Source organism: Ptiloglossa arizonensis, chromosome 3, assembly GCF_051014685.1.
Source record: "Ptiloglossa arizonensis isolate GNS036 chromosome 3, iyPtiAriz1_principal, whole genome shotgun sequence".
NCBI classification, from domain to species: domain Eukaryota; kingdom Metazoa; phylum Arthropoda; class Insecta; order Hymenoptera; family Colletidae; genus Ptiloglossa; species Ptiloglossa arizonensis.
This window is the reverse complement of record NC_135050.1, coordinates 3,899,506-3,925,427: the sequence shown is the minus strand read 5'-3', so window position 1 is coordinate 3,925,427 and position 25,922 is coordinate 3,899,506. Positions and strand designations below refer to the sequence as shown.

Below are 25,922 nucleotides of genomic sequence, written 5' to 3'. Positions count from 1 at the left end.
CAGGGGAGTGAAGCGATAGCGCGTTTTCCTCTAAAAGTGAAGTCCGAGGATGGATTAAGTAACTCGTAGCAAGGACGTGGCCTAGTCCACCGTGGCAGTGTCCACGATGGTCCAACGACCATCGTCGCTGTTCGAATTGTTCGTGTTGGGCGTGGTCCGATTTCTTGCTCAATTTTGTGCCACTCTGGGGCCGCGAATCGGGTGACCGTCGAAGGTACCGTCACCCAGTTACGTCAGCGTGCCCGTGGGTCCTGCTCGCGCGGTATAAAAGCCGAAAACCACCCGACCATGGTATCATTCGCATCACAGACAGACAGATCGAGAGATCTACCAATCGAGCAAGCTACAATGGCCTTCAAGGTATAAATCAACGAGTAAACTCGTTTCCGTAACTTACTTCGAGGACACGTATAACCATCGAGAAACTCGACTCGATCGCAATTATTCGCTGTTCGAACATTCGTCTTCGAAAATATAACGAACACTGTCCTGCGTTACGATCGGAGTTCTTTTCTTTTTTTTTTTCTTCTTCTTCTTCTTCGCTCTAGACACGCGATCGAAAGTGGAACGCACGTTCTAATTTCGATAATCCCACGCATACGATTTCGGTAACGTGACTTTCGTCGACGCTTTGTGAACGCGTAAGTTTCGATCCCCTGAATATACACGAGGAAATTTGCGATCGAAAATACTTCGATCGAGGATAAACAGCACACCGGTAGATCATTCTCGACGTTTCGTTGTACAATTTCGACAGTGGTAACGAAGTATATAATACACATTTCTTTCCACAGTTATTCGCCCTCGCCGCTCTGGTAGCAGTCGCCAACGCTGGAGTTTTGCCCGCGGCAGCTCCACTGGCTTACGCACCAGCCGCTCAACTCGCTTACGCCGCAGCAGCCCCATTGGCGGTGGCGCCAGTAGCCAAGACGCTCGCTGTTGCCCCGGTTGCTAAGACGGTGGACGCCGACTACGACCCCCACCCTCAGTACAGCTACGCCTACGATGTGCACGACAGTCTGACCGGTGACGCCAAGAGCCAACAGGAGAGCCGCGACGGTGACATCGTCCAGGGCAGTTACTCTCTCATCGAGGCCGACGGAACCAGACGTATCGTCGATTACGTCGCCGACCCGATCAACGGTTTCAACGCCGTCGTTCGTAAAGAAGCAGCCGCCGCTCCTCTGGTCGCCGCTGCGCCGGTAGCGAAACTCGCCGCCCCGGTTGCTTACGCAGCTCCAATTGCCAAGTACGCCGCTGCTCCAATCGCCTACGCTGCACCGGTTGCCAAAATCGCCGCCGCTCCAGTTGCCGCTCCCGTTGCCTACGCAACTCCGATCGCCAAGTACGCCGCCGCCCCCGCTCTCTCCTACGCTGCCCCCATCGCTAAAATAGCCGCTGCGCCCTTTGCCTACGCCGCCCCAGCTGGTGCCCCAACTCTCATCCACTGAACCGATCCGCCGCCCTTAGGAATAATGCTCGTCGAATAAAGTCATTTTTTAGCAAGTACACGAAACGACTTCTCATTACCCTTCACCTTTAAATTTCGTGTTCGAACAATATTGTTCTAGATGCTCGAGTTAAAGAGAACACCAGATTCGCGCACTTTTTGACTTCTGAGGGATAATTGTCCAAGATTCTTTACTTCTTTATTCAACTTTTCACGGTATAATTACGAAGATATTGAGTCCAGGGAATATTTCCGCGGAATATAAACTGGAAAGTTTTGCAAGTGTATTCAAATTTTTCTGATTTTTCGTCTATCTACCAAAAAATCGTGACAATTTAAAAAATAAATTGTGAAATTTACTCGACAAAAAAACTTCTAAGATAGATCAGCAGTGAGATGGTTAACCTGTTTAATGGCAGCCGATTGATCTACTTAGTGTCAGAATATTGAAAAATAAGGCTGAGAAAAGTTCATTTGAAGGTAGTTTTGATTCACTTTGAGACAGTAAAAAGATTAATATTTCGTTTGGGTGTACATTGGTAGTACCGATCAGATCGTTTCAATACATCGCTTAATCTTGTTGGAAGTGTACTCGACAAATGGTTAAACAATCGGCAGTTAAACTTCTATAAAAAAATTGTTAGAAATGTTGGAATCTTTGAAACAAAGTCTCTTATTACTATACGAAGAGTAACTTGTACAAATCCAGTCCTGTTGCAATCGAGTACTTTTATTTACACCGAATGTCTAATGAGGAGACTTTTGTTTCTGAAATACAGTCACTTTAAGACAATGGTTTCGAAACTTTTTGTAAATCAAAACACCCCCATCTACCTTCTAAGAAAAGAGAGCCATGAGTAAAAAGGTCGCGATTTTTGGAAAAAAAAAATGTTAGTATACTTATTTTAATTAATTAAAAATTAAATTACGTTCATTACGCTTGATTGTACTTTTTATTCGTTGGAATAAAGAGGAAAAATGATTCAAAAGAAACCTCTGACCAAATTAAATACTTGCAACTTTGGTACTAAAGAAAAATGATATTATTATATGCAAATAATATAGTGAGTAAATCCAAGTATTATATAATATATTTGTATAATGTACTTGATCTAAAAACTACGAATCAGGGAGAAAACTAAATATATTCCTACAATTATTAAACTTCGATAATCGATGTCTGAAAAGAAAGAGGTGTTCACAGATTACTAATATTTTCCTACCTTAAAAATTTTCTTTTGTACCCAAATCGAATTGTAAAATGCCCCCCTACTTTCGCAAACGTAACTTTAAGGCTTACGTTGTTACTCCATTACTTGACATTCCCTTTAGCTGTTCGTATATAATGTTTTTATTCGTTAAGAGATCTATTTGACCTGCACGTTGAGAGCTCGGTGTTCTTCCCATCATTTCTGATTCACTTTTACTCTGCAAAAACGAGATCGAATCAGAGAGACTGAAAGCAAGCAAAGAAAGGATTCGAAATAGATGAACATCAACATTTTATCTCGATCGATGCTTCATCTGATTCCCTCTTGTATCATCTCCCATTGGGCAAAAAAGAAACAAAAAATAATTGTGTCTCTACGTTAAAAAGCTCGTATCGGTCCGAAGTCGTAAGCTCTTAACAAAGAAATACTCTATCCATTTACACTTTTGTCTTAACTTTAAAGTGTATAATGCGTGCATACATTTTGTAATCCTTTGTAAGCTCACCACAAGGCTCAAGATCGCTCAAGGTCATTTAAGAGTCAACCCCAACCTACCTCTCCGCATAATCTTACAGAAACAAGCTACCGTAAAAGTAGAAATCACCGTCGGAAAACAAGCTTTGAGAATAGTTAATGAGTTTTTCTATAAATATTAATTAATTGAGTGGAAGAATAATTAGAAGATTTGAAATTGTCGCTTTCGATGTGAATGATCGATAGTCTCCCAAGTGCAACTTTTCGTCCTATCGATTGTACGTGAAATTATTCTTTCTGTTTATAACTTTTTAATGAATGTGTTTATGTTACATTTTTTTTCTCAGCTCTACTTATAGAACTGACTTTCTTGTTTAAATCGAAAATAGACTTATTTGTAATATAAAACTATTTTACTCCCAATATTTCGAGTTGCTTTCAAAACGACCATAAAGTGTAACCATGGTGTCCAGACTATGCTCCATGATTTGATTACCTTTCGATGCTCAAAAAACATGAATGGGCTGCAAAATATCTAAGAAATCCACATTGTCCAAAAACTGGCTTAAAAGTAAGTAACGTTGAAAAAGTACGTAATCATCGACATAACTTTTTTTTATTCGTATTTCGATGGTTCTCGCATGGCTCGTTAAAGAGACTACTTTTTATTAACAATTCACCGACAGGCGTCACGTTCTCCAACACTTTCTCCGCTAGCTTCGATGTTGCTGATTACACAATAGCAACCACGCCTCGTACGCATCAAGCATCACGCGTAATGCACGTAATGCGAGTCGTTGCGTTAATCGGAAACTCCAGGCAAACCAGATTCGTGCAATGGTACAAACCTTGATCCACTTACGATCCAGTATACCCTTCTTCGTAAGCGCTGTTATATCTTTACTGTTCGTAAAATTCATAATTGATCGTAAAGCCGTGGTTGATACACGCCCAAAAAGAATGTAATCGACGCTCAACATTTCAAAACTTAAAAACTTTTGTAACTTTTGATAAGTTACCAAACAAAATAATAATCACGTGCATTTAGAGAATAACAATTTTTTATTCGCTTACGTTTTGTTTTATATGTTTTGCATAAATTTTTGTTATTGGAAATTACAGAAAAATAACTTGTATTCAGTATTTTTTATTAGAAAAAATAGATCAGAAATAAACTTTGCTTAACGGTACTATACCATTATAAATATATTATTTGTACTTAGGAAAATATGTTTTTCATATACTTATACACGTATCTAGAGCTATACGTAAAAATTTTCTACGGCTCGACTAACAGTAACATATATTAGAATTTTTGTCTATCAAAGTATTACTGATATTTATTATTTATGAAGTTAGACTCATAAATAACACTTACTAATATACATAATAATAAATATATTATTCTTATCAAACAGTACTAGTAAGCTCTTTTACTTTTAATAAAGAGAGCTACATTATTATACTTTAAATGTATCCTGAGAAATATAATGAAGACACTTCCAAAATTATTGACCTAAATTATACTCGTTCATAACTCGCTCTTTCTGGTGGTACAAGTCTGAAAATTTATTACGTATAATGTTATATAAAAAGTATTCATTACGAATTACTGTTTTATCGCTTAAATTCTAAAATTATAATTTCACTTGTATTATATCTGTACTTACTGATGAATTGTTACATAGTCATCTGCAAGAACATTTGATGTATCTAAAGGAGTCAAAAATGTAAACTGACTTTGCGGATGTGTTTTGGTATGATCCAAAAGAATATCCATTATAACTCGCCGATTCACCTTATCCTAATTAAAATAGTTATTAGTAAATACAACACTTTTTATACGCGTAAAAAAATCTTACTTTTCGTAAATAATACATACCATAAAAACGTCAAATTCATCGAGGAAATAAAAAGGCAAACCGGTACAATCCCAAAGTGATAAAATGAAAGCAACGGTCGAATAAGACCTTTCACCGCCTGATAATGATCTTGCATCATTGGTTCGCTTTTTATTGTCATCCTGCGCGTTCACTTCAAGTTCAAGTATTTTTCGCGCATGATCGATACGTATACTACCCTGATCAAAATATTCAATGTAAAGTGGTGACGAAAACAAATATTTATCACGTTTACGTAAAAAATTAATTACGGATACATACTGTTTTATTTCGTAAAGCAAGTACGTTTGAAAACGAATTTTTTATGTTTACTTCGTATATTTGTTTCATTTCAGAAAATAATTTTTGTCGATCTGATAATCGCTTGAGATGCAACTGCAACATACGTATATGAATAAAAAAAAAAAACAATTAAACAATTATTTAAAATAGCGAGGTACTGGACAATTTGCTTATTGTAATTGCTCCAAATATCTAAATACAACAACTTCCGTTTTCGAAACAAAAAATTGAGTTTACCAGCTGCCTTAAATTCGAAGTTGGTGACGAATTCTACTTCGAACCAAAACCCAACTACACTATCTAATGAGAAAAGTTCGTGTAACACACCTAGTGTTAGTGAGACAGTAAAAGTAAGCGAGTGGTCGAAAGCGATATCACACGTGGTAAAACGGAAAGAAACTATTTAGAAGTATCGAAATATTGCAACAATCAAACGTTCATGTATTAAATATTCTAAAACAGTTGCATTTAGCTTAATCGAATCGATTATTCATTACTTATTCTTCTTCATTCCATTATTCCATTGTGTTTAATCGTTGATTTTCAATTCTACTTATTCTTTCTTCTTTTCTTTACTTACAACATACGGTATCGATATGTAAACCCTAACGTAACATAACATTATTTCGCAGTTGTCAATATATCTTTATAAAAATATTATCAATGGATTGGCAACGTTTTCCTGACGCAAAGAGTCTAAACATCATCTTGTTCGCAGGCATGCGTATTTATGGAATCTAAAAGTGTTTCGTTTTACACGTAATTAAAAATAATCCAAATAGGATAATGTTTGGACTGTATTCATTGAGAAAACCTCACCAATCCATTGGTATCACTGTTATGAATGTATAATGAAAAATAGAAAAATGTTAGGTTTCATTAAAGCAGGCATGTCTAAGTTAAGGTCTGGAGATTAAGCATCTCCCCCCTCCCCTTGTCCTGCTATCATGGTACTACAACAATAACCGATGCATGCCTATTTGCCTATTTAATACAAACGTCTCTTGTGCAAATTTGTGTATTGTCTTTTCTTCTATGAGCAACATGTCCAGGAGAAACGAGAACGTGCAACTTCGTTAATTTCAATAATTCGACAGTGACGCGTGGAAGGAGAACAAAACGCTTAAAGGGCTCCAACCTGAATTAGTGAATAAAATTCTATACGGAGCGAAAAAAAATTAATCTCAACAGCCAGTCGACTTTTGCCAACAGAACAACCAGTTGCTCAAGGCGATGAATTTCTTGCACTGAATAAACATTGACAATGGTGAAGATAACTCTGCATCTTGAATCCGGGGAAAAAAATCGGTTTTGAAAACAGATACTACTGTATAAATATTTCAAGACTACATGTAAATACATGTTTGTCAGAAACAAGGGAAAAATTTGAAGCAATCAAGACAAATGTACTATCCTACATATAGAATATAAAATTTTACGACTTACTTGATAGCTCTTTTCAATTTTAGAAGATAACAGCACATCTTTGCCATATTTTGCTTCTTTCTCTTTTAAGTTTCGCCGTAATTTGTCTACAGTACCAAATAATCGCTCTATTTCGTTAATTTTCGCTTTCAAGTCTCTGGATAATCTTTCAAGTTCTTTGACCGATCTGAAAAAATAGTTCGAGTTTTTCTTTTTATGTAATACATATTCAAATAAATAATACAATGCACTTTAAAGAAATTGATTTTGTTATAAAATATGTTTCGTAACAATAGTTACAAATTTAATTGATTAATAGAATTTGTAAAAAGGAATACAACATTTCTAATAAATGTAAATCCACGATTAATTGTTTTTTATATAATTAATTTTTTCGTTTGTAAGTTACACTGTAAGTTAATAACCTTTTTGTTTCTATTCTACAGCATCGATTTGTAGCATCAGACATTGCCTTTTCAGTAACTCGTTGCTGCATTTCAAATTCTGCTGTTGCAGTTTGCAAAGTCTGACGAACTGTTTGTAATGCTTTTACAGCGTGCCGACTCTCTGCACGTATCGTTCCCTTTTCATTTTGTAATTGTTTTATACTTCCCTACATAAAATAACACAAATATATAAGCACAAAATATCTAAATATATTATAACGTGAAAAATACCTTAAGTGAGTTCATTTTTGAATTTAAACTCTGCCTTAATTCTCTATGATGTTTAATTTGCGCCTCTAAACATTCAATCTTTTTTTGAAGTTCAAGTACCCTTTCACTCAAACCAGTTTCCTCGCATTTTTCTTGGCGCAACTTCTCTTCTAACTCGTTTAATTCATTTTTCTGTTTAAAATAATATTTATATATTATTTTTTGAACATAATATGAATAATTTATTTTTTAATAGAGCACTTACAAATACAGTAACAGATATAGCCTCACTAGCTTCGATTTTATCCTTCAGATCATCAATTTGCACTTTATATTGACTTTGAGCAGCATGAAGTTTTATAACTGTTTTATTGACAGATTCTGATTCTGAGTTTATACGTTTCTGTTTTTCAAAGGCAGTTTTATATGATTGCATGACAGCACTTTTTTCATTATCTATAGTACGAAGCTCATCTTCTAATGAGCTAATCAAGCAAATACAATAAGAATTTTATAATGATATTGGAAACATTTTATAAAAACAAAAAGATCATACTTAATTGCATCTGTAACAGAGACTTGAAGGAATCTAGCTTTTAAGCCACGTGGTCCACCATAACTCCTATAATGCGGATCTGGGTAAAATGTATCACCTTGTTGAGTGAAAGCTGTTTTACAATTCTGTGGAACTTTTGAAGAGTCAGACATAATTTCAGATGCTTCTTTACTAGTTGGAATTAACAAAACACATTCAACTTCACGCTGATCGATCAGACAATTGGCAACAACAGGATCTGATATATCCATAGCATCTAAGAGATTTGAATAATTTGGTGAACAAGTGCAATGAGCTCTAACATCGTGTACCTAGAAATACGAATATATCTTTATATAATGTAGTATAATATAATAAAAATTTTATGAAACAATTTTCTTACTTGGTCATAAAATTTACTACATATTATCTGTGGAGTTCTTTCATTCAAGAAAATTTCTTTCATGATTGCATTTAATACTTTGGCATCGTTACTGTTATCTACACAAAATGTACTAAAAGTATTAAACCCTAAAAAATTTTCAACAGCAGCAGACCATGCTGAATCCTTCATTTTTATATATGCTCCTAAATACGAATAAGGATTTTATGAAATTATCAATATGAAATAAAATAAATAATTGACTTTGTTCATACCAAGTGGACCACATGGCTTTTTCTTAAAATGTCTATTATTATATTCTTCTTCGATTCTTCTCAGAAGTCGTGGTATATTTCGTCCAAATATAGTTAATGCATTATCAGAGTTTTGTTTCCGTACATTTACTTCTTGTTTGATTTTCCCTTAAACAGTTATATTAAATTGTTTAACTTTGCACAATTAAATTTCATTAAATGTAAATATATTATAAAATTTTTCAATAACATACATATAATTTAATACTCACGTATACGATTTTCACAATTGTTTATTTCAATTTTTGAAACTTCAATTTCTTTTAAAAGCCGCATTTTATCAGCTTCTAAGTGTGTTTGATGAGTCTTTTTAGTCTGTAATAATGCTTCAATTTCATTCAACTTTTGCTCGACAACTGTCAACTGCTGCTTTATTTCATTTCTTTCACTTTGTTCTGCATTATCACCACTAAAACAAATTTATAGTCATATTACTTGTTTACTTATGTACAAATTATACAAAAGATGTATAGTGAACCTTTCTAATCGATGTAGTTCTTTTTTTATCATACTTATATCATCCTCCATTCTCTTAATCTTACTTTGAGCAGAACGCCATTCTCGTGCTTTAGTGGAATGTGTATCTTTATTTTCACTATATTCTTGCTTTATTTTATTATATATTTCAGAACTATCAGTAACTTCCTGTTCTACATGTTTAATTTCTTCTTCTAATTTTCTAAAAAGAAAAATAACAAATTGAATGTATATTACATATTCATACAGGAAAGTGACAAAAAAATACAAAGGTGAATCATTTAACATTTTCAACACTTTTTCTAACACAAATTTAACTATCATTTACTTTTAAATATTTAACAAAAACCATACAACAATATTGATTATTTGAATACTACATAATTTTTTAAATAAAATATTTCCTTCCTTGATCATTTTTACAATGCCAAAAGATATAGGTAATTCATACTATGTATATAATAGTTAATAAAAATAATAATCAGTAATTCATACAAAATTTGTGTATTTATTTCTTCATTTTTCGATTCTGTAGACAATCCTGTGTGCTCAAGTTGTTTAACATTGTCTTCACATTTTTTAAAAACACTCTCGATTTTGTGAAATTTTGTTTCTTCTGTTATAGCCTGCATGACAGAATGTAAATTTTTAATTATTAACTAAAATGATGAATTGTTTTATAAAATTGACATGTATTAAATTTATCACTCACAACTGCCCAAATTAATTCCATTTCAAGAACAGTTACTTCATGTCTCCATTTATCGATTTCTTCTACTCTCTTTATATTTGTTTTAAACTGCTCAACTTCTTTTCTTGTCTCACATAAAATCTGTACAAATTTTTGTTGTATGTATGAAACAAAGCAATCATTAGAAAAAAAAAAAAACTATAATACAAACATACTTCATTGTATTGTTTTAATTTTTCATATTCTTGTTGACATATTAATTCAGCTTCTTTATAATTATGACCGATTACATCCAAAAGTGTTGCTTTCATAAACAACTCATATTTTTCTTCTTGGCTAGATGATACTAGAAATGTTCTTGATATGTCCTGATTTAGAATAGAAATTGGATTGTCTATTTGAATATTCATTGCTCTTAGTATATTATCGAGCTCATTTCGTTTTGTTGAAATCACTTCTCCTATTAAATATGATCTAATGTATATTTATCTCAAATACATTAAAATATGAGCACTACTTAAATTAATAAACAGTAATAAAATATAAAAACCTTTGCAATTTTTTATTTTATAAGTCGATGAACTTCCAATATTGCGAAGGACTATTATTGAGTCACCATAAACATCTGGTTTGTATGCCATGGGTCCTTTATTAAGTAATGTTACTTCAATCATTGCTGAATGTTTTCCTTTTTTTATAAAACCTTATTTTTATAAATAAGAATTATATTAGAAGAAGAATAAAAAATTGTTGGTAAGTTTATATTGTAAAATATATTTATACTTTTTATAGATGCTCCACGACTAGTGATATTTGCCCTAGCACCAAGACCAACTGTTAAAGCTGCCAATATTGCACTTTTACCACTTCCATTACGACCAACAATAAAATTTACATTTGGATTTAATATTACTTCCATAGCATCGTGACACATAAAATTCCGCATTAAAATTTTTTTTATTTTACCAGCCTTAGACTGAAAGATAAAATATGTAAACATATTAAATGAAAACATGTATCAGATGTAAATATATACTAAATAAGTTTGTAAACTTGTCTACTTATGGAGCTCAACAGAAATTATGAATTATTTTTAAAAAAATAAAATATTACAATTTTAAAATATATAAATGTTCTTTTTTTTTAAATTTTTTTTAGTAAATTAAGATGATAAAATATACTAAAACTGGAAAGAAAAATTTAGTTTCTCCTTGCTTCATAAAAGAAGCATGCAATGTGAATAAAGAAAAAAACCTTTTCAATTTGTTTTTTACTGAGAATATATTACATATAATTTGTTTATATATTAATGCAAAAATTGATATTTAGAAAATTAAACTTTATCAAATACAAATTTATACAAATCCAATAACAAAACATGGACTGAAAGTACTTCTTGGCATTTTACAATTTGAATATTATTCTAAAAGATTCATACTTGACTACAGAAGAAATGTAATCAGAGAAACTAGGTCCTGCACCATTATGAGGTATGTTTAAAAATAGATTTCCATTTTTAATCAAATAACGAATATGGAATATTTTGATTTCTTCATGTAAAACCAATTATACTGCATTTCAATATTTAATAATTGATAATGCTTGAATTTAGCGACAGATGTTCTTTCAAATGTATCTACCCAATAGGCCAGATAAATGTGGGTTGAAAATGATTGTAATATGCAACTCCAAAACATTCTATATGTGATATGATTTCATATCTTACAAACTTATCAATTTAAACGCAAACATACACTTCAATTATTGAAAACTATTTATAACATTAACAAGCACATTATAATAAATAACTGGTTTACATCATAGGAATTGGTTAATATTATATAAAAAAGATTTAACACTTGTAGAAATCCCATAAATGAATGAATTAGACATTCCAACAAAATTTTAAGAAACAAATACTAGCAGTTCAATAAATTATTGACATTTGTTTCATTTGTATCAAAAATAAAATAAAACTGTCTTTTTTCTTTTATTAATGCATTTCCAACTAACCATTGATTCAATTTCAAGAAAACCAAAAATTATCTAATTTTATAATGAAACTATAGAAGGTCTAAATACTTTAGATCAACTCTGACATTCAAACATAGTAACGAAAAAAATAAAACAATGACTACTAAGAATATTTTATGAAATTTTAGATGTTGCTGCTATGAATTCATTTGTAATTTATAAATTAAATATAGACTCATCAATAAAATATCAGAATTGCATAAAAAGCTTATCATATTCTTTATTACAGAACATCTGAAACACTAACAACTGAAATACTTGAATTTAAACCAGATAAATTCAAAGAATAAAAAGACCAAGCAGATATGTATTTTGTTCTATGACAAAAGAAAGAAAAGAACAAACATTATGCCTATTATATTTGGACAGTGTTTGTGTACAGCACCGACCTGCAATCTGTTTTAACTGTAAAGAATTAGAATAAAAAATCATTACCAATTACGAAAATTGTTTCTGAGCTACTAAAATAAAATATAAATTATACTTTCTGACCATTACTTATAGATAGTTCTCTAAATAGCAATAAAAGTATCATAAAGAAAGCATGTAGAACAAAGATTTATTTAGCATATACTTTGAAGTACCTCAAAAATTTGGCTTTTTTTCTGTAAACGTAAATTAGACTGTTTGATTATATTTTCTTAGTATATCCAAGGAGGCATAAAAAAGACATTTTTAAAAATACTTATGCCGAAAAATAGAAGGGTATCGTTCTAGGTTTAAATAGCTAAATCTAACCGCTTACCTCCTGTGAAAAATCAAAAGAATTTTCTTTTCCTTTTGACCGTTTTGATCGATGTTCATCTGGATCTCTAGATAACCTTTTCCTTCTACCTTTTGTATCACTTTCCATAATTTCTAAAACGTTTATAATTTACTTACATACAAATTGTATACTCATTCAAATAACCGCGCAATATTAACTGCTGCAAACACCATTTTTTCCCGTAGATATTTTATCGATTTTATTACGAATTACCTTCAATCATTTGACAAGTATTATATTTATTTACAGATTAAAATTTCAGAAATATTTTTCTTCATCAATAAAATAACAGTTTCTAAGAACGTTATACAATGTAGCAATTAGAAATGCGTGCAAATCCTTCCCGCCAGAGAAAACGTTTTTCTCACATTCTGTACCCCTGTACACATGACATTGGTGACACATCTACCAATCGGAAACCTTCGCGCCTATCTTACTACTAGTTCTGATAATATTGTATTACCCAGTGTAAATGTGACTGTGTTTCTTTATACATATTTCAAAATATTGTATTATACGCTACTTATTCTAGTGTAATTTGCACATTGCTTGCAATGTATTAAATATTAAATATATGTAACATATTTAAGTATGCCATTTAACTGAAATATTTAAAATATAGGGTTTTAGCAATTTAAGGGAAAAGTCACTATACTTCGACTACCCTTTCTTTTTTGCAACTCGTTCTCGCGCACACTGCGTGACGTAGTGCGCAGAAACATTATACTGCCGATTAAATTATAACGAAACTTTAACCTTTCAAAATATTTACTTAACTTGTGGTATGTTACAAAAATCACTATAAAATAACAATGATATAGGAATACGTCATGATATGTAAAATATAAAATAGATTATTACCACAAAGGTTAAACTATTGTGTATTAAACACATTTTTATTATATTTTTTAAAAATATGATAGATAAATATCACATTTAAGATAGTATATCAATGGAAAACTGATAACTAAGCAATTGAATAACTTTGACATTTATAGTATTATAACAAGAAAGTATTAGGTAGGAAAAGAGTAACTTATCACAATATTAATTCTGAGTATTCAATAAAAAAAACTTTTGTGCTTTTATTAAAAAATGAAAATAAATGAGACACACCTGAAATTATAGTTGAAACCGATTTGCACTTCTGAGATATTCGATGAATCAAAGATCATTTCGTATGTAACAAAATTGATTTATACCAGAATCGAACATTCCTAATGCGTTTCCCCTTACAAGGGAACGAATTAATTTTCGCAGGTGTACTAAAGGCGACAAAAGTTGAAACCTTCGTAAACAATTAACATTATTTACATATATAAATAGCACTTATATAAATTCTATTGTATCTGTATGTTTTGGGGAATAGCCACCTACCGTCATAACCTAGGAACGTGACCACTTGAGAATAAAACGGTCGCAGTTGCTCTTAAGAGTGTCTTCATCAATGAAATTTACATTTAAGAATCTATCACTCTCAAACACAGTTTCTACTGACGAGAAATATTGTCGACAGCTTTACTCTCAAGTGAACACGTACTTTATGGAACGGACTATATCCACAATGTAAAGTTGAACTTAAGTTATCCCTACCATAAGTAAGACAAGAGTCATTCAGCGCCTCCTACGCAAACATTTTTCCCCACCACCTGTTGCACTATGAAATTTGAATAGTGTCGGTTAATCCAAGTGCATACGCTGCTTACCCACAGCAGGCGTCAGCCTATTACGTGATGATCTCGAGTCTATTTTTATAACAACTTGTTAATACGTGTTAACAGAATTATCAACATCATTTTGTGTGTGTACTATATTGCAGTTACTATATTAATGTTTAATTACTTAAGGAGACATCAAAATTAATGTTGAAAGATGAGTGATTCTGGAGACAATGTTAAATATAAGTGGACACCCGAAAGCACTGCGTTATTGGTATCGGTATGGTCAGATAGACAAGTACAAAAGCAACTTGAATATACTTCAAAACCGCAACTTATTTGGGAAAGCGTCGCACGATATTTGAAGAAAAAAGGATACAATGCTTCTGCTAAACAATGTCGTTCTCGAATGAAACAGGTTTTAGTGTGTTACCGTGAAGCTAAAAGAGCTGGTACTCGAGCAGGTGTAGAGCAATATTATGAATCGATAGATCGAGTTCTTAAGAACAAGCGTTTGGAAGAAAATAACATTTACGGCATAGATACTGTCGGTAAGACTATTGAAAATTAGTAAATATTTGCATTTGTATTTCAACTATTAAATTCAATAATTCAATGTTTCAAATTTAAGTGAAATTTTATAAATACACTTTTCTAAAATCAAAACAATCAATATATGCTTTGTGTTGTTTTAACAGATGCAGTGCTAAATATTAAATCTCCACCAAAAGTTGTTAAAACGAATAAAAACTTACAAATGAGACACAGATTTCAAGAGCCTGTACAGTCGCTTCATCGTACAGAAGCATTATCTCCTACGTGGACATTAGGACGTAAGAATTATATTTCAATTATTTAATAATTTGCCAGTAACTGTATTATTATAGTATAAGGTATATAATTTATTGTAAAAATTTGAACACCAGTTACATTTATTATCAGTAAATTTACCCAAATATTTAAGGTTTGTGTAGTATCCACTAAAACGATGCATTAATATCAATTATTCCTAACAGATCTGTATACTCACTAATAGATATCAACATTTATTAGCATACTTTAGTAAACCATAATACTAATGAATATGCAATTTCAAAAGAATTATGTGTAACTTTCATAAAAGTATTTTTTCCTTTAAATTTGTTTCAAGTACACATAATAAATTTAATTAGTGACCAAAACTCTTTTACTTTTAAATCAATTATCGAATTATTATTTATATATAAAACTTTTAATTTTTAATTTATACTTCAAATTAAATTATTATTATTAATTGATTGTGTATTTATGCTTTGTTAATGATATTAATATTTGTACAAGTTTACAAGGAAGTGTACATATTGTCTAAATTCATGCTTTTACCCTGGGTCAAATTTTATCAATGTATTCTACAATACGAATTTGCAAGTCTATTGTTTAAATAATTTAGTATGAACACTTTGTGATACATAACTTGAAAATAAAACATTTGTGAACCATATTTGTATAGGATGTTTTTAGCAGTAAGATTATTAGAATACAATAGTAAAATTTGGTCAAACATTTTAAGTTTATAATGTGACTTATAATGCATATAGATATACATGTTTACTTCATCTTATGATATGTCTTTATTGACATATAATAAACAGAAAAAGATAAAGTTTATAAGAAACAAGATGTTTGTATTATACGTCATATACATATATACACATACAAATATTATTTTGTAGGTGAAAATGAATATCCTGATTCTCCAGAGTCAAATGAAACTGTAATAGCTCGGCCTTACACAGTCCTTTCTCCAACAAGAGATGTAGCCATTAATACTGGTGAACAGTTAGGTCAACTACCTGGCAAGGCAAGACAGTGCAATTCTCTTCCTATGGAAGAACCACTATGTGCGAGTTACAAACAAAATTTATTACCTAGTTATCCCTATGAAGAAATACCCTTTCAAAATACAGTGCAAAATGTACAAAATCAAATAATTCAAGAAAATATGCAGCAACATCAAAATTTACAACAAAATCGTTTATGCAGTCAACCAAATCGTATATACAGTCAACAAAATATGTTAGTAAATAATCTAGGTTTTCAACAGAATATGCACAATTTAAATCAAAATTTAACAACTCAATCTGTAAATGTTCCAATGAAAATTAGTTCAACGGCAGTACAAAATTGTAATCTGGAACATGTTATTCAGCAACAAAACCATTTACAACACATGATGCATGCAAATAGTCATGCAATGCCTCAAGAACCTCGAAAACTTGTTCTTGGACAGGATGTAGCAACTGTATATAAACAACAATATAGCAATGTATTAGCTCATATGCCTCCTGTAATGGATACAAAAGTAACTGGATGTTTATCTCCAGATTATTCTCCAGATATATCTCAAAATTTAAATGATGCGTTTTGCCAGTCAAAAGATGATGATGAAAAAACACATAATTTAAATGAAAGTTGTAACCAATCTACACAAGTAATGAATCCATTAGTAGGAACTAACCCTGATCATTCTGTAATAACAAATAATGCAACATGTAATGATGACAGCCTTTTATTGGAATATATAATGGATTCATTAACTCCATCAGAAAGTGATAACAAATCAAAAGACATTGCAATAAATACAAATAATATTCCACATGTGCCAGTAAGAAAAAAGAAAGCACAAAAACTAGAGCAGCTCTTTCTAAGTGCAATTAATTCTCAAAATGAAGTTGTTAATAAGGTAAGATAATAAATAATTGTTTACTGTTAATTTCCTTTAGGTAAATAATTTACATATTAATACCATATTTTAGATTCTTGCTGCACAAAATGATATATTAACAAAATTCATAGATATAGACAGAGATCGTCAAAATAGGCTTGAAAGTCGATTGGATGATTTATTAAAAGTTGTGCATACTTCAGCACTTGCAAAACAAAATTTGGAAACAGATGTTGAAATACCTCTATCACCGGTAGAACCTATAATAACATCTTTAGTACCCCCTCCAAGGCCTGGAGCTCCTCCTCCAAAGCTGGACCTAGTTCCTCCAAAACCTTGTCGAGTTCCTTGTACTGTACCAAATTCTAATATTGAATTAATCAATCAACATCCTATAGCAACAAGACCAGGTGTTGTTTCACCTATAACTAGTCCAATAAAAAAACCTGGCACTATATGGTCAAAATTAGGACCAGTATCACAATCGCCTTTTGTGAAAGCTCAGCAACGATTGGGTTTGCAAGCTACTTCGACTACAGAAACTCGTACTCAATCCTCTGCTGAAAGGCGTATAGTTAGAGAAATGGAAAACATCACTGTAAGTGTACAAGCTTTGAAATTTGAAACTACGAAATTCTTAGAAATGGAGAAACAGCTAGAAGAGAAAATAGAGAATGCTCGTCTTGAAATGACAATAAGTCAGACTTTACATGCACGCAGAAAATTATTTACACAAAGAGAACCTAATGTGGCTATGATATTAACTGCAGCATTTTTAGAAAATGAATGTCGTACTTCTGAACAAGTTATGAATCATTATGATGTTAATGTAAACAAAGAAAATCTAAGAAATATTGAAGATGATTTATTATCTGGTCAAGGAGAAAGTTATGAACATTTACGACAATTAAATATTCAATCTACTTATACATCTTGTGAACCTTGTAATACTTCTACGCCAGCAAAATTAGAAACCATTTCTAACAACAGAGAAAAAACTTCTGTAACAGTACCAAAACAAACAATTCAACAATTAGCTCAGCTTGTAATGAATACAGGAAGGTGGAAAGATCTTGCAGCACAAAGTGAACAAAAATACCCTGTACAGTCCATCCGTGCAAATGTACAAAAGCATCAAAATGTCTGTCCAGTTGGTTATAATGAAGAATTTGCTACAACAAAGCCCGGTACTATGTCAAGAGAAAATCAAATAAAGAATGACAAGAGTTATGTTCAAGATTGGATGTTTGATAAATATGGAGTAGCAGCAAATGAACAGAAAACAGTGTATGGATCATCATATAATACAGTAAATAAAAAATCTAAATTCCCTATAGGTTTCGCAAGTACAGTATTAGACACTGAACATTCAAAAGGGAAAGATTCCAATGGAGAAGTTTGTAAAACCATTAGTTACAATAGCAATGTTTTACCTGATCGTAAACAACAAAATGTTCGTTTCATGGATGAAGCACTGGCTGAATTACATCGTATGTATATGGAAAGAATTTCTAAAGAACAACAAGAAAAGAATGATAGTTTACCATACGTAACAGGTAATGGTAACAATATTTCGATCCAAAACCGACAAATGATTGAAAAATATATCCACGAACTAATGCCACAAAAACACTTCAGAGACAATAAAGACAAAGATACTGATTCTGAAAATGATGAATTTTTGGATACTACTGCTACTATGCCGACAATTGTACCACGTCGAGGATCCCTTACATCGACTGGTACTGCATCAACAGGAACAGCACATTCTATGAAATTTTCAAAACCAGATAATTGCACAATCAGTTAATTATAAAGGCATAATAGATATAATACGTAAAACAAGTATAGTATTGTCTCGTTACAAGTAGTCTTTCTGTTCCTTCCACTGCTTTTGTAGTTGTCGCGGCGAGTGCGACAGACTGTGAATGAGCGAGAGGATACAAGCCGGCGGCAAACCATAAAGTTTGCTCGGGTCTTTGGCAGTTTTAATATTTTATTTTAGAAAAGAAGACAATATTTTTTCTAACCCTTTCTAATGGTTTAAAAGGATGGAACTCGTTCCAATTTAATTATACTTTACCTATTTTTGAGAATTTGGTGTGTTCTTTCTCACTCTCTGTATAACAGCTTGAACCACAGGTAGCATAAATTTATTGTGCATGTTTTTTTTTTATTAATTCGTATAAGTCGGTTAAGTATAATTTATTAAAATTTTTTTTATATTTAAATAACCTTTCCTTAAAAAAAAAATACAGTGTTTATTTTCCTGTATAGTTATACAATCGAAACCGTTGAAGACTCGAACGACCATTTATGGTTTGCCGCCGTCATGCACTGTCTCTCTCACTTTCAGTTTATCGCATTTATTGGGACAAAGAACAGAAGATTGCAAAATAGATGACTGTTTCGTTATAAGTTGTGCCTGTCTCCCAAGTGGACGACCTATAACGAGACAATACTGTACTTTCAAACATTCAAGTTACTTAAATTTTAATTTTCTCTATAACGTGTAATTATTGCACTAATTTATACATCATATTTTTTGATATATAAATTATCAATACATTTGAAAGCTTTACATTACACGTATATTTGTGCAATAATTTGTGTGTAATAAAAATTATTTTAAAAATCTATAAGATGACAATTACGTTATTGATTAACTTTTTTTTATTACAGTGAATTAATTTTCTTTAATTGACAGCAACGATATACGTGTTATTGCATTATATACAACATATATGTGAAAGTTTAATGGTATTTCTTTGTTTCACATGTACTATTTGATAAAAATTATACCTTTTATAATAATCATTGCTATTGCATATTATTAAGTAAATTGTTAGGTTATATTAACTTTTATTACATTGCATATGCATTATATATATAGTTTATGTACGAATTATGAAAGTTTATACAGTTGATGTGCATAACATTATTAAATCTTTTGACTTTGTTTTTACTTTAAATCTATAGTTCATTAATGTGTTCCATAAATATTAATACATTATTAGAAATATTTGGTTTATCATTACAAAGTATTTGAATAATGGCATAAATAAATGGACTGTCAATTCTGAATTTTGATTGGAAAAATGAATACTGCTACTAGTCCTGCAACAAATTATAAAATGTACAACTACATAATACATTATAGACCCACGAAAAAACAGTATTAATAAGGTCATTAAGATAACACCAGCACGAACTATGTTATAAAATATATAAATAAATTTACAATTGAAATCACTTACATGTATTTATTTTGAATTTTAATACATTCCATTGTAATTAATATTTTTGGTATTACAATGTAAAATATCTCACGTTCGTTCAATATTAGAATTAATAGTAATAAATTGTTTCATTAAAAACATTATATCGAACATTTTAAGACTGTAGTTCATTAACGACTCCAGTAAATATTGATATTATATCAGGAGTGCCGGTTGCATTATTGTAAAGCGGTTTAACAATACTGTAGAAAAACGGCTTATTTACTTCAATTTTCACTGGAACTATTAGGGCGAATGCCTGTATTATCAATCCTGTAACAAAATTATTGGGTAATATAAAAACTTATTTTGTAAAGAAGATAGCGATTTAATACATTTATAAATATAATGCACATACTACTAAACACAAAACTAGAAAGGATTAGCACAAAAAATTGTGTAATACATTACATATATACGTACAATGTGTATTTAAAAGCTTATTTGTTTAGTATTATCTATCAAAAGTGTATATGAATACATATAAGAATAGATTAAATTTAAGGAGCAATAACGTGTCCGTTAAACAACACAGTGACGTCTAGCGTTTCCTTATTTTGAATTTTATAGACACAACTATAGAAAAACGGTCGATCAATCCTTATGATGTTTTGCAATTTGATCAAGGCACCCATAAGCATCACTTTTATGCCTGAAACATATTCAATATATTTTTGGATTAAGCAATATGAACCATTTTGTAATGTGTTACACTTCGATCAATTTAATGTTCTGAAAATGACTCGAATGTTTGTATAACTAAGGTATGAAGAAAATATGTGAACGACATTATAAGTATAATATATACGTCAAATTACAGGCATATTAAGCATATCCATACTTAGATTATAATTTATTATGTACTTGTATTTATGCTCCTAAAATTAAGTTGCCTTTTGTATTCATGAAGTAATGGTTAAACAAATATTATTTGATAATACTTAAATTTATATGAAAGGACAAGCAATATTGCGGTTAAAGTAGTCAAATATTATTGCGAAAATAAATTCTTAGTAGTCTTTGGAGTTCAATTGCTTTGATTGGATTGTACCGTGATCCTGTAATAGTGCTAGGGTAACGTATACAGCGATTGACAGTTTTAGCATGAGTGTTACCAAGTTTATAAAAAGAAATATTTATTGTTAGAGTCAAAAAATGTTATTATAACATTAAAAGAACTTAATAAATGATAAAACGACTCACATTAAGCATTGAACATAAAAAAAGTGTTAAAAAAATTCATTAATCACCTGTAAGTGATTAATCGGATTTGCAGTAATTAGCAGATTATGTCCAGTGATCGACCCTTTTTTTGGGACGGATATAAAACAAATATAAAAAAACTCAATAATCATTTTAAACATACAACATTGTTTATTTATGCCTGAACAAAAAATTATACAAAAAAATACAACAAACGTTTTTTAATTTTTGTTACCTTTATCAAAAGTATACATAATATGTGAAAATAGAAGTACTATATGTACTGAATAGAACCTGGATATCAAACAGTAACAAAATTTGTGATTAACAATAATGTACTCTTAAATAATTTTAGTATCGCAGCTAGAAGACTAATTTCACTTTTTTTTGGCAAGTTTCATTACTTATAACGATTCGTTTTTGTCATGTCTTGTGAAGGATCTCCATTACGATTCAAAGGTCCATTGTGCTTTTCAGATATTTCTTGGATAATTTTATTTTTTCTCCCATTCTTTTTTTGTAAACTCTATTTTCTTCTTTTTAATTCGTGATATCTTTTCCGTGCAAGATCTTCTTTTTTCAACCTTACGGCTTTTTTGCTTCTTTTTCCCTTTTCTTTGGTTTTCTTTTCTACCGTCTCTCCCATTTTTTGTTTCTTTTTTCATTTCTTCCAATTCGTTCTTTTCTGCATCTCGCATTCCAATAATGTAATTGCTAATGTTACTTTTTTCCTTTTGCCGCTATTTCTGCGAGTATTTTGCGTTGGTTTGGAGATTCTTTAACGTAGAGAAGACATGTTTTCCGGGTAATCGTTTCTTACTTCTTCCTTGCCGAATGCAAGAGCGAGATGAAAACGAGAGTGTGTCAGAGAAACTGAAAGCGGGCGAAGTACGGTGCAAAATACGGAAGAACAGAGTACCAGGTCAAAGTATCGTCTGTTAAATGTTCCAGCAACATGATGAAAAACGAATTATGACTCTTAAATAGTTTTAATTATTTAAATTTTAATATTCAAGTAGAATCATGATTAAGTAAATTGTCTGGTTAAGCATATTTTTCCGCCAACGAGAACTGTGACTTCTCCTACTTTCTTATTTCGCTTATAAGTAGGTATCTAGGTAGATAGTAAAAACTAGAACTGTCTGTACTTACTATGCAGAACCAAGAGAATGGGAGCACTCTCTTCGATACTTATTTGGAAGAGTTAGTTGGATAGAATGGAAGACAGTAGAAAGAGAAAGACGAATTCATGCATACTCGATATCTTGTTCTGTGACATAATGGTGTTGATGTCAAACTACCCACCATTTTCTAAAAAAAAGGGGGTGCCTGCTAATTTGTATTCTTTTTCCTTAAGGGAATATTCCTACTATAAAAAACAAAATCGATTTAGGAGAATAACTACAGATGCAGTTGTTAACATTTTTTTTATTTACCAATTTCAGACTAATACAATGGCTTAGATCGTGGCAGTCATTACAAATTACTTGTTATAGGAATTATATTATGTAACTTTGGTTATAATAAAGAAAATCCTTTGAAATTTATACTGTGTTATCATGAAATATGCCTAAAGTGATAAAATACCAAAGTACCAAAAAAGTTTTGGAAAGTACCAAAGCTCTCAGCCTGTAGTTATATAATAATTATTTAAGTTAAAAGTCGCTTAAAATCAAATTTTCGAAATGGGAATACCACCTTAAGAAAATAAATGGGCAGCTCGATCCAAGAGTAAACGTGGAACGAAAATATATTTTTAAAGTTTTTGATTGAACATAGTCGAGGTTTACTCGCAAATTTGGTCAATGTAATTTATTTTTCCTTCAGTTTGACTATAGGTCTGTTTAAGTAAATGTTAAGAATTTTTTTAATTAGTAGAAGCATATAATCTTATAATAAATGATTTCGTACATAATTAAAACATTTACAAATAATACATATGTTGGAATATTGTCACTTATAAAAATAACATTACTATTTTCAGACTTTAGGCTGAATAACAGAACCGGTAAATAATAAGGTGGAATGATTTTTGTCTTCTTCGTTTCCTGTGGTTACTATATAATACAAGAATGGACGTGTAACAGCAAACACCTCAGGAAACACTAATGAGGTTGTCATAAAGATGATACCTGGAACAAATTACATTTACAGAGGTCACCTGCTTTTCGCTTTTTACAATATAATTAGAAAATGAAATTGTTTAAGTATTCCGTGAGAAATATAAATTGTACATGTGCGAGTGCATCATTACAATCAAGTGTTTACTATTGCATTGTTTACAATCTATGAAACCCTGTTTTTATAAGTTCGGTAACTATTTCTCCGCTCATATTGTTTCATTCTTATTGGATTTCTTGTAACATTATATTTTATACAGATATTTTCATATGTTTTAAAAGATGTTTTATCAGATTAAGATCCATTGATTGTACTATAGAGTTGTTTTCAATTGCTTTTGAATATTATACAATAATGCTACAATAATGATATTCGTTTTTTTCTTTTTTTTATAGATACATAGTTAACCTTTATTCGATCGGATGGAAACACAGAATTTTTTTACCAAATATATACAAGATTGTGTACATAGATTTTTTTTTCAATCTAGTACTGTTTTTATAAGTTAATAATGCGTCAAGTAACAAAGATGCATAAATAAATGTGTACTTGTTATATAAATAACAATCTAGTGTTAGAATTGGGAATAATCAATGTTTCAATTGTAATTATCCACAGGTTGCATTTTGTAATCATTAATTCTTCCTGACTACAATTATAATTGTAATTGTAATTGTAAATGTGTTCAAGGAATTAAAAATAACTACTCGCAAATTTGTTATAAACTTACCATATTGATCAATTTAAAATAAATTTTACGAATCTACAACAACCACGTCATAATTTGGATAATCTTCGTTTACATAACGTAGATTACTTTATAATTGCGATTCACAAGATACTCTCTTTTGAGTCGTGTCACTTTTATGGTAAGGGTGCGATATGTTTGTTTTTTGCACGATCATTAAAATACTACGGAAAAAGAAACGGTATAATACGCAATCTGAACCGCTCTCGTGTGCATGTTATGTAGTGAGATTATTTCAGACTGTGGAATTTGTTTCTAGCTAACGATAAATGTAAACGTAAACAAGAACGTCGATTCTCAATCCCTCGTACCCGTGTCCTTTCTGCTTCTCATCAACTTTCCAACAATGCACAATAAACGTGATAAGTGTAAATAGACAAACAGAAACATAGGTATTGTTTATATGTTGAAAGCAAGCTGTTTTAGGTATCGAGGCAGTTTATGTAACGCAGCACAGTCAAATGTCGCTCCACCATCGTCCATCGTTACCAAGTATAATGATGTATACGAATGTGTGTACATTGTTACTAAGTATAAAGATGTGCACGAATGTGTGTGCACCGTTACCAAGTATAAAGATGTGTACGAATGTGTGTATATTGTTACTAAGTATAAAGATGTGCACGAATGTGTGTGCATTATTATCAAGTATAGAGATATGCACGGATGTGTGTGCATTGTTACCAAGTATAATATAAAGGTGTGCACGGATGTGTGTGCATCGTTACCAAGTATAGAAAAATGTAGCAGGCCAAGTATAGAAAATTTTCGTGTAACAGCAGTGTATACAGATGATTTTTATGTAATTTTTTTGTAGAAAACTATTAATAATATTGACTTAGACTTTTTATGGTGTAAAAAGATATTCATAAAGCACAAAAAAAGTTTCTGTTTTTAGTTCTTTTTATTATGAGACTGAATTTAATGCAATTTTTGTAATCCTTTCAGATGATGTAATCATTGCTGAAGTGTCGTGCAGTATGTGTAAAAATGATCGGAATCTAAAAAATGTAAAATTTTCTTAAAGTTAAATAGTTTACGCTGGGATTATACCTATTTAAAAAAAAAGTATTGAGAATTGGACAAGTTGTGTGATAATGAAGAATAAATTAACATTTTTCGGTAAATAAATGAAGTTTAGATTGATAAAAAAGTATTATAAATACAAACAAAAAACAGATTTGAGGTATAATTTTTAGAGAAATGTGTACTGAATTGAATGAGCTTTGTCCGAAATTGATTAGTCGATTAGTTCTTAAGTTATCGTGGTTAAGTTAACATGGTTTTGAGAGAAACACGTTCGAAGGTATTAATGTTGTTTCAAAATACTTACAATTGTTTTTAAGTGCCGTAAGTAAATAAAGGCGGTTTAAATTTTAGTCTGCTATACCTGTATCATACAGCAAATCTTTCTTTCCTTCGTAATAGTCCTGCTGCTTTGTTTTTTCTTCTCTTCGTGCCGTGCGAGCTTCTTTCGTCCTCTTTAAATTATATCTCTGCTTTCTTAAGTTGTATCTCGTTGTGAGAATAGGCAAATGTTTTGCAATTTTTCCCAATCACAATGTCCAATTACTTTAAGGTCTGCATAAAATTCCTCATTAAATACTGCAAT

The 25,922-nt window shown here is 31.0% G+C and overlaps 4 protein-coding genes across 12 annotated transcripts in view; 2 read left to right on the top strand and 2 right to left on the bottom strand.

Moving 5' to 3' along the window:
- The first annotated feature begins 337 nt into the window (after positions 1–337).
- On the top strand, positions 338–1,451 carry Cpr1 (cuticular protein 1). Its single transcript, XM_076307201.1, has 2 exons — positions 338–360; positions 795–1,451. Exons 1-2 carry the CDS (start codon positions 349–351, stop codon positions 1,449–1,451), a joined length of 669 nt encoding a protein of 222 aa, XP_076163316.1. The 5' UTR covers positions 338–348.
- A 2,860-nt stretch (positions 1,452–4,311) lies between these two features.
- Smc6 (Structural maintenance of chromosomes 6) lies at positions 4,312–14,211 on the bottom strand. Of its 6 annotated transcripts, none has more exons than XM_076307710.1 (21): positions 13,976–14,210; positions 13,715–13,886; positions 12,578–12,690; positions 10,582–10,774; positions 10,349–10,501; positions 10,014–10,258; positions 9,820–9,939; positions 9,603–9,733; positions 9,109–9,309; positions 8,843–9,039; positions 8,592–8,738; positions 8,338–8,522; positions 7,956–8,266; positions 7,665–7,884; positions 7,421–7,591; positions 7,169–7,356; positions 6,765–6,930; positions 5,298–5,411; positions 5,018–5,215; positions 4,806–4,939; positions 4,312–4,696 (listed from the first exon to the last, which is right to left on the bottom strand). In XM_076307710.1, the coding sequence occupies exons 3-21, from the start codon at positions 12,683–12,685 to the stop codon at positions 4,657–4,659; spliced, it is 3,222 nt and encodes a 1,073-aa protein (XP_076163825.1). In that variant the 5' UTR covers positions 12,686–12,690; positions 13,715–13,886; positions 13,976–14,210; the 3' UTR covers positions 4,312–4,656. The 6 variants fall into 6 exon arrangements, with proteins under 6 accessions (XP_076163825.1, XP_076163826.1, XP_076163827.1 ...); XM_076307711.1 differs by having other exon boundaries at positions 13,715–13,863; XM_076307712.1 differs by lacking the exon at positions 13,715–13,886 and having other exon boundaries at positions 13,976–14,211.
- Positions 14,212–14,223: 12 nt separating this feature from the next.
- On the top strand, positions 14,224–25,158 carry LOC143144862 (uncharacterized). Its single transcript, XM_076307716.1, has 4 exons — positions 14,224–14,807; positions 14,955–15,089; positions 15,969–16,978; positions 17,052–25,158. Exons 1-4 carry the CDS (start codon positions 14,471–14,473, stop codon positions 18,768–18,770), a joined length of 3,201 nt encoding a protein of 1,066 aa, XP_076163831.1. The 5' UTR covers positions 14,224–14,470; the 3' UTR covers positions 18,771–25,158.
- The window catches only part of LOC143144863 (antichymotrypsin-2), a 31,801-nt gene continuing 26,088 nt past the window's right edge, over positions 20,210–25,922 (bottom strand). For 2 of the 4 annotated variants that reach the window (XM_076307722.1, XM_076307717.1), the window contains one exon: positions 20,210–20,511. In XM_076307722.1, coding sequence (XP_076163837.1) covers positions 20,354–20,511 — 158 coding nt within the window. In that variant the 3' untranslated portion in view covers positions 20,210–20,353. Of the gene's footprint in view, positions 20,512–20,661; positions 20,891–21,589; positions 23,574–25,922 lie in introns of those variants that run through there. The other 2 variants (XR_012991546.1, XM_076307718.1) reach the window with 2 other exon arrangements.

What these genes read in the sequence shown, in the direction of transcription:
- Smc6 (XM_076307709.1), bottom strand. An exon ending in TCGTGGAGCATCTATAAAAA is followed by an intron (nt 10,502 to 10,581) that starts GTATAAATATAT and finishes TATAAAAATAAG; the next exon opens with GTTTTATAAAAAAAGGAAAA. An exon ending in TGGAATTAATTTGGGCAGTT is followed by an intron (nt 9,734 to 9,819) that starts GTGAGTGATAAA and finishes TCTGTCATGCAG; the next exon opens with GCTATAACAGAAGAAACAAA.
- LOC143144862 (XM_076307716.1), top strand. Translation starts at nt 14,471, where the DNA reads ATGAGTGATTCTGGAGACAATGTTAAATATAAGTGGACACCCGAAAGC. An exon ending in TCCTACGTGGACATTAGGAC is followed by an intron (nt 15,090 to 15,968) that starts GTAAGAATTATA and finishes ATTATTTTGTAG; the next exon opens with GTGAAAATGAATATCCTGAT. An exon ending in AAAATGAAGTTGTTAATAAG is followed by an intron (nt 16,979 to 17,051) that starts GTAAGATAATAA and finishes ACCATATTTTAG; the next exon opens with ATTCTTGCTGCACAAAATGA.